Below are 12,657 nucleotides of genomic sequence, written 5' to 3' on the forward strand. Positions count from 1 at the left end.
GATTTAGCCTATTCAGTTTAGGTCTTATGACTGTCCTGTTAGACAAACATGTTACCCATAAGGATTCAAATTAGTTGTAGGTTACCGGTATTCTTAAATATGATTTTAATTACTTAAACACTGTAGTCTTTGAGCTAATGTGTTATGATAACTATGCAGAAGGCTAATGGAATATTTATCAAATCAATATCTGGGAATTTTATTCACCTAATCAAACCTCATTTTTATTTGGGATATTCTAACTTTCTATTCTATGCTAAAATAATATTATATTTTACAATTGTTCATTCTACCTTTATATAGAATCTGCACAGAGCAGGTATAGCCTACATCCCAAAGCAACTAGACTATATTTCAGTCCCCTCTGCCAGCATTTTGTCACTAGAATGTACACGGTCTATGTCTTTACTGGTTGGAATTTGCTCCTCTCAACAGAAGACGCACATTTCCCTTTTTAGGGCATGATAATGTATTACGTAATTTTGGTAGAACTCGAGCAAACGCGAATGTGTGGAATAGGCGGAGCATATCGGGAAAGATTGGCATCCACTTGTGCCAATCGCGTAGGCGGTGACATTATGCTATTTATCTTATTGGTCGGAGGGTGGACATTACGTTCATTATGGTAAAGGTTGCAATTACTTTTTGCGAGGTGCGGTTGGGATTCTCACGTTGATGGTTGCAAGGGGAGTAGTTCGTGTTCCTATAGAGTGAAATTGTTCTAGGGAAGGAAAGTGTTGGAGTAACCAACTGTAGACTTCATAAAGGCGCAAACAAGAGAGGGAAGTTTTGAAACACAGAACGGGTCTGCCTTTTTTCTCTTGGATAGGAGAGCGGACTTAAGTTTTCATCATGCCGGTTTTTCACACAAAGACGATAGAAAGTATCCTAGAGCCGGTGGCTCAGCAGATATCCCATCTGGTGATAATGCACGAAGAAGGTGAGGTGGACGGGAAAGCTATCCCGGATCTCACCGCACCCGTGGCTGCGGTGCAGGCGGCTGTCAGCAACCTGGTTCGGGTAAGTGAACAGTCCATACAATACGCTTGCGTAGGGTTGGTTACCTGTTGCTCGCTGTCTGTGTAGTGAGTGCTATATTGTGCCAGCCCGCGGCGATTCCAGTCAATTGTCATTTTATGTGAGAAGTTACGGCTGTGGTTACTTTGTTTCTTTTCGTCGCTATATCGGTTGGCAACGTAATGCTTTTAGAACGCTAGAGTTGTAGCTACAATGTGTATATTACATTTTGTTGAAGTTCTCTTTCACTTGGGCCGTAGGGCAGTGACGCCCTATTCCCCTTGAGAATATGCTCTGGGCCTGTCCCCCGGAGCCATGTATATGTCCCCCTGTTGATGTATACGCTATTCTTATGCCACATTATTTCAATCAAAGATCCTTTGTAACAAACAATTGAAAAACAGTTGTTAATTGTCATCAACTCAAGTGTTCTCTAAACAATTATTGATAACTTCAGCAGTATTTGTATTGTAGCCTTGTGTAAATGCCAACATTTAATTGCATGGATCCACATGGTTTCCTACTCAACTTTGTGCCAGTAGATGTTTTTTTATGAGAATGAATGGAAGTGATGCCGTTATAGTGTAGGCTATTTGACTGGTAAGGGCAACCCCAGTGTATGACAGAGTAATAAAGCATTCCTTCACCATATGATCTGCTAATGACAGACAAATCTGTTAGTTCAATCTTCTTCACGTTTGGCTCTAAATATAGCCTATGCATACTGTACGTTTGCATTTTACTATCAGACACTGGGCATACTGTTGTAAAAATAGCCCACTGTTTTTCACACAGTATAAGTGTTCTTAACAGTTTTGAATGTAATTAACTACAGTCTGAGCTGTGACTTAGTTGGACAAGTGTAAATCGAATCAAAAGCAGTTAAAACCCCAGTGGGAGTGGAAATTGTGCTCCACACGACAACTTCATACAGTGGATGACTGACTGAACTCCATGGCAGCCAGCAAGCAAGCTAGGCCCACAGTCTATGCAGTTTAGTACAGAATCCAATAGCAATCCAGTGGTTTCCTTCCTAATACAGATATTAAGAAGCTGTTGTCTTCTGCAGTCTAAACGTGACCATATTACACAGTACATGACCAGTGGGCAAATGACCCATAATGGCATTTCCTCTTATTTACAAAGAGCATAGCTGAGATTCTCACTTTCTAAGTGAGGAAGCTAAAAAAAAAATTAAAAGGTGTAATTATCAGTGTCCTCACAGAAATTGTGGTTTCCAAAAAAAGGGAATAAATTAATATTTCATCCAAGTACTGTAGCATCTTAGCTACTCAAAGGTGTTCGTAGAAGTATGATGATCCAGGGACGCTGTATTCAATTTCAGTATTCGACTCAGTCTTTATTATCAGATTGCTAAACAACCAGAAGTTGTCAAACATAAGTACGTTTCACAATACATTTCTCACACTAATACTAGGCTGTATGACATTTACTGTAAGTTAGGCCTATTTCTGCATCACTCTGTGAGGTGAAGCTAGGAGTCCGTGGCAGTTGTCTGGAGGATACATTTGGACAATTAGACTGGCATCTCCTAGCCTCTCCTCCCTGCAAAGTGATACTCAGTGTAGGAGTATTGGGGGGAGAGTGTTGTTTACTTGTAGGACTTACCCTGGACTGGCCAGGCCAGACCAGGCTGGCAGTTAAAGGGAAACGTCACCGTTCGACATTATTTGGGGTGTTTTTCCAGTCTCGATACATAATTATGAGTGATGAGAGGGTATTTATGGTTACTGTTCTGCCTGCGGCTATGGAACCCTGACCTGTTCACCGGACATGCTACCTGTCCCAGACCTGCTGGAACCCTGACCTGTTCACCGGACGTGCTACCTGTCCCAGACCTGCTGTCCCAGACCTGCTGGAACCCTGACCTGTTCACCGGGCGTGCTACCTGTCCCAGACCTGCTGTTTTCAACTCTCTAGAGACAGCAGGAGCGGTAGAGATACTCTCAAAGATCGGCTATGAAAAAGCCAACTGACACTTACTCTTGTGTTACTGACTTGTTGCACCTTCGACAACTACTATGATTATTATTATTATTTGACCTTGCTGGTCATTTATGAACATTTGAACATCTTGGCCATGTGCTGTTATAATCTCCACCCCGCACAGCCAGAAGAGGACTGGCCACCCCTCATAGCCTGGTTCCTCTCTAGGTTTCTTCCTAGGTTTTGGCCTTTCTAGGGAGTTTTTCCTAGCCACCGTGCTTCTACACCTGCATTGCTTGCTGTTTGGGGTTTTAGGCTGAGTTTCTGTACAGCACTTTGAGATATCAGCTGATGTAAGAAGGGCTATATAAATAAATTTGATTTGATATTTCAGACATAATTATTCACTATAGCTGTATTTTATTTAAAAAAAATTGCGCTGGGAGAGCTCAACCAATGATATCATTGGTTGATTTGAGCCTGCTGTCTGATCTAAAAAATAAATGGAGTCATGTTTTGTAGCAATTATTGTGTCCTTTGGGTTTGCGCAGTCACGCTAGCAGCAAGTAGATATGGTTGTCATTGTTCAATTAGAGCCGTTGGACTTGTCTCTACGATGTTGCTATCTGCCAGGACATTGCAGGATATTTAGGTTGACAAATTTTCCCTGGCTTTGTAAAGCTTACAGCCTGACGGGAGCTCTATTTCCTTGTTCAGACCCTCGAAGGCTGGCTTTTCAAAACAGGGGCGGTACTGTCACGACTTCCACCGAAGTCGGCTCCTCTCCTTGTTCGGGCGGCGTTCGGCGATCGACATCACCGGCTTTCTAGCCATCGCCGCTCCATTTCTCATATTCCATTGGTTTTGTCTTGTTCCTTTACACACCTGGTTTTCATTTCATAATTACTGCATGTATTTAGTCCTCTGTTCCCCTCCATGTCTTTGTGTGTAATTCTTTGTTTGTGATGTGGATTATTGTCGGGTGCTTTACTTTTGCCATATTCCGTGTTTTTAGCACGTTATTGTTTTTATGTGCTGTATTTTGTGGAACGGAATTAAAGTGCGCCTGTTAACTACACTCTGCTCTCCTGCACCTGACTTCGCCTCCCGTACACACCCTTGACAGGTACTGGTTTACAGGTTCATGGAAGCCATGCTGCCGTGCACTGTCCAGCTGAGATTGCTAAATAATTAGCTACAATGGCTGTTTCTGATTCCTCTTTCCAAGAAGAGCTGGACGACAAAACATTTTTTGATCAAATCATCAAATCAAATTTGATTGGTCACATACACATGGTTAGCAGATGTTAATGCGAGTGTAGCAAAATGCTTGTGCTTCTAGTTCTGACAGTGCTGTAATATCAAACAAGTAATCAAACAATTCCACAACAACTACCTAATACACACAAATCTAAAGGGATGGAATAAGAATATGTACATACAAATATATGGATGAGCGATGGCCAAGCTGAAAGAATAAATGTTTTGTTTTCGAAATTATAGTTTCCGGATTTGACCATATTAATGACCTAAGGCTCGTATTTCTGTGTGTTATATTATAATTAAGTCTATGATTTGATGGAGCAGTCTGACTGAGCGATGGTAGGCAGTAGCAGGCTCGTAAGCATTCACTCAAACAGCACTTGACTGCGTTTGCCAGCAGCTCTTCGCAATGCTTCAAGCATTGCACTGTTTATGACTTCAAGCCTATCAACTCCCGAGATTAGGCTGGCAATATTAAAGTACCTATTAGAACATCCAATAGTCAAAGGTATATGAAATACAAATGGTATAGAGAGAAATAGTCCTATAATAACTACAATCTAAAACTTCTTACCTGGGAATATTGAAGACTCATGTTAAAAGGAACCACCAGCTTTCATATGTTCTGAGCAAGGAACTGAAACGTTAGCTTTTTTACATGGCACATATTGCACTTTTACTTTCTTCTCCAACACTTTGTTTTTGCATTATTTAAACCAAATTGAACATATTTCATTATTTATTTGAGACTACATTTATTTTATTGATGTATTATATTAAGTTAAAATAAGTGTTCATTCAGTATTGTTGTAATTGTCATTATTACAAACATTTACATGAAAAAAAAAATTGGCCGATTAATCGGTATTGGCCTTTTTTGGTCCTCAAATAATCGGTATCGGTGTTGAAAAATCATAGTCCGTCGACCTCTATACAGTATATACTCTACCGTTCAAAAGTTTGGTGTCACTTAGCATGTCCTTGTTTTTGAAAGAAAAGCTAAAAAAAGTGTCTATTAAAATAACAAATTGATCAGAAATACAGTGTAGACATTGTTAAAATTGTAAATTACTATTGTAGCTGGAAGCGGCAGATTTTCTTTAATGGAATATCTACAAAGGTGTACAGAGGCCCACTATCAGCAACCATCACTCCTGTGTTCCAATGGCACATTGTGTTAGCTAATCCAAATTTATAATTTTAAAAGGCTAATTGATCATTAGAAAACCCGTTTGCAATTATGTTAGCACAGCTGAAAACTGTTGTTCTAATTAAAGAAGCAATACAACTGGCCTTCTTTAGACGAGTTGAGTATCTGGAGCATCAGCATTTGTGGGTTCGATTACAGGCTCAAAATTGCCAGAAACAAATAACTCTTCTGAAACTCGTCAGTCAATTCTTGAGAAATGAAGGCTATTCCATGCAGGAAATTGCCAAGAAACTGAAGATCTTGTACTACGCTGTGTACTACTCCCTTCACAGAACAGAGCAAACTGGCTCTAATCAGAATAGAAAGAAGAGTGGGAGGCCCCGGTGCACAACTGAGCAAGAGGACAAGTATATTAGAGTGTCTAGTTTGAGAAACAGACGCCTCACAAGTCCTCAACTGGCAGTTTATTTAAATAGTACCCTCAAAACACCAGTCTCAATGTCAACAGTGAAGAGGAGACTCCGAGATGCTGGCCTTCTAGGCAGAGTTGCAAAGAAAAAGCCATATCTGTCATGATTGTCGTAAGGAGTGGACCAAAACGCAGCGGGAAAATGTATACTCATCTTTTTTATTTGAAGAAGGAAAAACAAAATAAACGCGTATACAAAACAAACGACTCCAAACAGTCCCGTCAGGTGCAACAAACACTAAACCAGGAAATAACTACCCACAATCCCCCATAGAACAAACACCCCTATAAATAGGACCTTCAATCAGAGGCAACGAGAAGCAGCTGCCTCCAATTGAAGGTTAACCCAATAAACACCACATAGAAATAGGCCAACTAGAAATAACATAGAAATACACTAACATAGAACATAACCCAAACAACCCCGAAACACCCTAAACAAACACCCCCTGCCACGCCCTGACCAAACTACAATAACAAACAGCCCCTTTACTGGTCAGGACGTGACAATATCTCAGACTGGCCAATAAAAAGAAAAGATTAAGATGGGCAAAAGAACACTGGACAGAGGAACCTTGCCTAGAAGGCCAGCATCCCGGAGTCGCCTCTTCATTGTTCACCTTGTTTTTTGAGTGCTCTATCTTCTTAGCTCTTTATTCCATGATCTTCTTTGAGTGTCAGAAACAGAAATGTTGAATTTTAAGCACAATTTTGGCCATATTCCTCGGGTGGTTGTGTAGAAGAAATCAGCCATGATGGCCTGAGTGCATCCCTAAAGAAAGACATGTCCCACTATAAATAAGAGTAAGTAGCCTGGCACTTGAGCCTTGGCTTTTGCGTGCCGGGATGACTCATTTCCCACTATAGCAAGTGTTATTTAGGCAGGCATACTAGTCAGCAGGCATAGTTTTAAGATGACTAAAAGGGTGATTTTCAAACGAGGCCTGCTGTACTTAATCATTTCTGCAGTTCCTTTTTATGGTCTTTTGAGAAGTGCCGTTGATGTTCTACTCAGTCACAGGGTCTTGGCACAGACTGGGAACTGAATGTTTGTGTGCCTGCTTCTACAGCCAAGTCTCTCCAAGGCAAGGTCTGAAGACTGGAGACTTCATGCACAATTAAACAAACCTTCAGCACAGTAGTGTAGATGGTGCGTAACTGTACTTTGATTGGCCTTGCTAAGTCCTGTGCTAAAGGAAGGGAGCACTGCTGCTACTTTGCTCTTTTTGGATTTGCATTATGACACAGGTTTGATGCGTAGCTACACATCTTTACTCAACAAATAACTACATAATAAAGTATTTTATGTTAAGATATGGATTTTGCCTTTTTTGCCATCTAACTAATTGATTCAGAGGAACCGCCATGTCCCAAATAGCACCCTATTCCTTATATAGTGCACTACTCTTGACCGGAGCCCTATTGGGGATAGGGAATAGGGTACCATTTGGGCCTCTGTTTTTCTCATCGATCACATGAAGATGGGCTTTTGAGGATAGGTGGAAAGAGAGCAGTGGCGGTTCTAGACCATTTAAACTGGGGGGCCAAGCTGGGGCCAGTTGTACTGTTAGAGGGGCCAGTTACATTAGACATTATTGTTGTCATGTCGTTTTCTTCACTGCATTGCAGGCATTAGCAGGCAAAAGACCATGTTCCGTGTTGCCACTGTCTAATAACGGATGTAAAAAAAATAACGATAGCAAAAATTAGTTATGTAAAAATTATTTCATACTCCACATTTAGGGGGGCTTCAAGGGGGTCCAAAATTGTTGTCACAGGGGCACTGCCCCCCCCCCCCCCAGAACTGCTAGTGAAGGAGATGGCAGGCAGGGTGAGGTAGAGTGAGAATGGAAGTGCAGTTAGTCAAGTCAGGAAGCCTTGGATAAAGGCTGTGGATCTGAATCCACCAGCAGTAGTAGTCCAGTGCTGCAACAACAGCTGTTTAGTACAACATAGGAAGGGAGGGAAATAAATCAACTACAACTCTGCTGGGCACTGATGAGCTATCCTCTCTCCCTTCCCTCCTCCCCAGCGATGATACATTGCTGGTCCTAAAGACCACAACAGCCATGGGGAAATAGTGTGTAGTCAGATGTGTCAGGAAACCACCATCGGTTTTGTGTTCCATCGAGCCACCTCAGCTGCTGTGGTTGGTTGGTGTAAGCTGCATCTCAAATGGCACACTTTATCCTATATACAGTGCATTCGGAAAGTGTTCAGACCCCTTGACATTTTCCACATTTTGTTACGTTACAGCCTTATTCTAAAATGTATTTAAAAAATAATCCTCATCAATATACACAATACCCCATAATTCATTAAAAATAAACTGAAATATCACATTTATATAAGTATTCATACCCTAAACTCAGTACTTTGTTGAAGCACAGTTGGCAGTGATTACAGCCGAGTCTTCTAGGGTATGAAACTACAAGCTTGGCACACCTGTATTTGGGGATTTTCTCCCATTCTTCTCTGCAGATCCTCTCAAGCTTTGTCAGGTTGGATGGGGAGTGCCGCTGCACAGCTATTTTCAGGTCTCTCCAGAGATGTTTGATCGTGTTCAAGTCCGGGCTCTGGCTGGACCACTCAAGGACATTCAGAGACTGGTCCTGAAGCCACTCCTGCATTGTCTTGGCTTTGTGCTTAGGTTCATTGTCCTGTTGGAAGGTGAACCTTCACCCCAGTCTGAGGCACTGAGCGCTCTGGAGCAGGTTTTCATCAAGGATCTCTCTGTACTTTGCTCCGTTCCTCGTTCCTGACTAGTCTCCTAATCCCTACCTCTGAAAAACATCCCCACAGCATGATGCTGCCACCACCATGCTTCACTGTAGGGATGGTGTCAGGTTTCCTCCAGACGGGTCGCTTGTCATTCAGGCCAAAGAGTTCAATCTTGGATTCATCAGACCAGAAAATCTTGTTTCTCATGGTCTGAGAGTCCTTTAGGTGCCTTTTGGATAACTCCAAGCGGGCTGTCATGTACATTTTACTGAGGATTGGCTTCCGTCTTGTCACTCTAGAATAAATGCCTGATTAGTGGAGTGCTGCAGAGATGTTTGTCCTTCTAAAAGGTTCTCCCATCTCCACAGAGGAACTCTGGAGCTCTGACAGAGTGACCATTGGGTTCTTGGTCACCTCCTTGACCAAGGCCCTTCTCCCCCGATTGCTCAGTTTGGCCTGGCGGCCAGCTCTAGGAAGAGTCTTGGTGATTCCAAATAGAGGCGACCGATTATGTTTTTTCAACACAATACCGATTATTGGAGGACCAAAAAAGCCGATGCCGATGAATCGGCTGATTTTTTTTCTTTTTAATTTTTATTATTTATTTGTAATAATGACAATTACAACAATACTGAATGAACACTTATTTTAACTTAATATAATACATCAATAAAATCAATTTAGCCTCAAATAAATAATGAAACATGTTCAATTTGGTTTAAATAATGCAAAAACAAAGTGTTGGAGAAGAAAGTAAAAGTGCATTATGTGCCATGTAAGAAAGCTAACGTTTAAGTTCCTTGCTCAGAACATGAGAACATATGAAAGCTGGTGGTTCCTTTTAACATGAGTCTTCAATATTCCCAGGTAAGAAGTTTTAGGTTGTAGTTATTATAGGAATTATAGGACTATTTCTCTCTATACGATTTGTATTTCATATACCTTTGACTATTGGATGTTCTTATAGGCACTTTAGTATTGCCAGTGTAACAGTATAGCTTCCGTCCCTCTCCTCGCTCCTACCTGGGCTCAAACCAGGGACACACCGACAACAGCCACCCTCGAAGCAGCGTTACCCATGTAGAGGAAGGGAAACAACTACTCCAAGTCTCAGAGCGAGTGACGTTTGAAATGCTATTAGCGCGCACCCACTAACTAGCTAGCCATTTCACATCGGTTACACCAGCCTCATCTTGGGAGTTGACAGGCTTGAAGTCATAAACAGCGCAATGCATTGCAAAGAGCTGCTGGGAAAACGCAGTAAAGTGCTGTTTGAATGAATGCTTACGAGCCTGCTGCTGCCTACCATCGCTAAGTCAGACTGCTCTATCAAATCATAGACTTAATTATAATATAATAACACACAGAAATACAAGCCTTAGGTCATTAATATGGTCGAATCCGGAAACTATCACGCTTATTCTTTCGGTGAAATACGGAACCGTTCCGTATTTTATCTAACGGGTGGCATCTATAAGTCTAAATATTCCTGTTACATCGCACAACCTACAATGTTATTTCATAGTTACGTAAAATTCTGGCAAATTAGTTCGCAACGAGCCAGGCGACCCAAACTGTTGCATAGACCCTGATTCTGCGTGCAAGGAACGCAAGAGAACTGACACAATTTCACCTGGTTAATATTGCCTGCTAACCTGGATTTCTTTTAGCTAAATATGCAGGTTTAAAAATATATACTTCTGTGTACTGATTTTAAGAAAGGCATTGATGTTTATGGTTAGGTACAGTCATGCAGCGATTGTGCTTTTTTTCGAAAATGCGATTTTGTTAAATCATCCCCCGTTTGGCGAAGTCGGCTGTCTTTGTTAGGAAGAAATAGTCTTCACAGTTCGCAACGAGCCAGGCGGTCCAAACTGCTGCATATACCCTGACTCTGTTTGCAAGAGAAGTGACACATTTTCCCTAGTTAAAAGAAATTCATGTTAGCAGGCAATATTAACTAATATTAACTAGTACGGAGAAAAAATGTATGAAATGTATGCATTCACTACTGTAAGTCGCTCTGGATAAGATCGTCTGCTAAATGACTACAATTTTAATATTTGTTGTTACTCTTCACCGGATCTGCTCTTCGAGTTCCTGTCTCGGAGCTCTACGGACAATTCCTTTGACCTCATGGCCTGGTTTTTGCTCTGACATGCACTGTCAACTGTGGGAACTTATATAGACAGGTGTGTGCCTTTCCAAGTCATGTCCAATCAATTGAATTTACCACAGGTGGATTCTAATCAGGTTGTAGAAACATCTCAAGGATGATCACTGGAAACAGGATGTACCTTAGCATAATTTTGAGTCTCATAGCAAAGTGTGAATACTCATGTAACTAACTTTTTTTTAAACATTTTTATAAATTAGCAAAACTTCTAAACCTGTTTTCGCTTTGTGATTATGGGGTATTGTGTGTTGATTGTTGAGGATTTTAACGTAACAAAATGTGGAAAAAGGGAAGGGGTCTGAATACTTTCTGAATGCACTGTTGTGCACTACTTTTGACCAGGGCCCATAGGGCTCTGCTCAAAGCTAGTGCTCTATGTAGGGAATAGGGTGCCATTTGGGACGCAAACATGGTGTACGGTGTGGCTGTCAGTGTCACCTCAGCTGTGTGAAAAGATGACTTACTTTTAAGACTCGGATGGTAAATTCATGCTAGAAATAGTATGCTTATGTTGGCCGGAAGTTGTTCTCAATGAATTATGACCAAAAATATCTGCTCATAGAATCTTGTGAAAGCTTATGAATAGGAATATTGTCATGAGAAAGACTCATGATAGACTACTACTCTGTAATATGAGAGATGGCCAAGAAGTGTGTGTGATGCATGCTTCCTTGCTGTATGGTTTCTTTTGGCGCACAGGCCTAGTGAGGCATTTGATTTGTGTCTGTCACCACCTTGGCTACACCCTGTGCACTTCCTGAACTATATTAATAACCCCTGCTTGACGTGACTAGACAGTTGCGGGATAAACCTACACTATATATAAAAAGGTGTGTGGACAACCCTTTCAAATGTGTGGATTCGGCTATTTCAGCCACACCCGTTCCTGACAGGTGTATACAATCGAGCACACAGCCATGCGATCTCCATAGACAAACATTGGCAGTAGGATGGCCTTACGGAAGAGCTCAGTGACTTTCAACGTGACACTGTCATAGGATGCCACCATTCCAACAAGTCAGTTAGTCAAATTTCTGCCCCGCTAGAGCTACCCCAGTCAACTGTAAGTGCTGTTTATTGTAAAGTGGAAATGTCTAGAAGCAACAACAACTCAGCCGCGAAGTAGTAGGCCACGTTTTTACTGAAACGTTGATTAATGTGCACTGTCCCTATAAAAATAAACTCAAACCTCACAGAACAGGAATGCTGAAGCGCGCCGCGTGTGAAAATTGTCTGTCCTCGGTTGCAACACTCACTACCATGTTTCAAACTGCCTCTGGAAGCAAAGCACAATAACTGTTCATCTGCTGGAGTGGTGTAAGGCTCGCCGTCATTGGACTGGCGCAGTGGAAACGCGTTCTCTGGAGTGCTGAATCACACTTCATCATCTGGCAGTCCGACCGATGAATCTGCACTTGGCGGATGCCAGGAGAACGCTACCTGCCCCAAAACATAGTGCCAACTGTAAAGTTTGTTGGGTCCAGGCCTCATTGCCCGACCTCAACAATGCACTTGTGGCTGAATGGAAGCAATTCCCCGTAGCAATGTCCTAACATCTTTTTATTTATTTCTTTTTATTTAAATAAGCAAGTCAGTTAAGAACAAATTATTTATAATGACAGGCTACCAGAAGGCAAAAGGCCTCCTGTGGGGACAGGGGCTGGGATTAAAAATAAAATACAAATATTGGACAAAACACACATCAACACAAGAGAGACAACACGACACTACATAGAGACCTAAGACGACAACATAGCATGGCAGCAACACATGAAAACACAGCATGGTAGCAGCACAACATGACAACAACATGGTATTGTAGCAACACATGGCAGCAGCACAACAGGGTAGCCGCACAAAACATGGTACAAACATTATTGGGCACAGACAACAGCACAAAGGGCAAGAAGGTAG

General features: G+C 41.7%; 1 protein-coding gene across 1 annotated transcript in view; it reads left to right on the plus strand.

Moving 5' to 3' along the window:
* The first annotated feature begins 623 nt into the window (after nucleotides 1-623).
* LOC106611807 (vinculin) overlaps nucleotides 624-12,657 on the plus strand; it is a 75,964-nt gene continuing 63,930 nt past the window's right edge. Inside the window, exon 1 of the mRNA XM_014212402.3 lies at nucleotides 624-1,020. Coding sequence (XP_014067877.1) covers nucleotides 853-1,020 — 168 coding nt within the window. The 5' untranslated portion in view covers nucleotides 624-852. The remainder of the gene's footprint in view (nucleotides 1,021-12,657) is intronic.

This window comes from Salmo salar, chromosome 01 (assembly GCF_965601325.2).
Source record: "Salmo salar chromosome 01, fSalSal1, whole genome shotgun sequence".
NCBI lineage: Eukaryota > Metazoa > Chordata > Actinopteri > Salmoniformes > Salmonidae > Salmo > Salmo salar.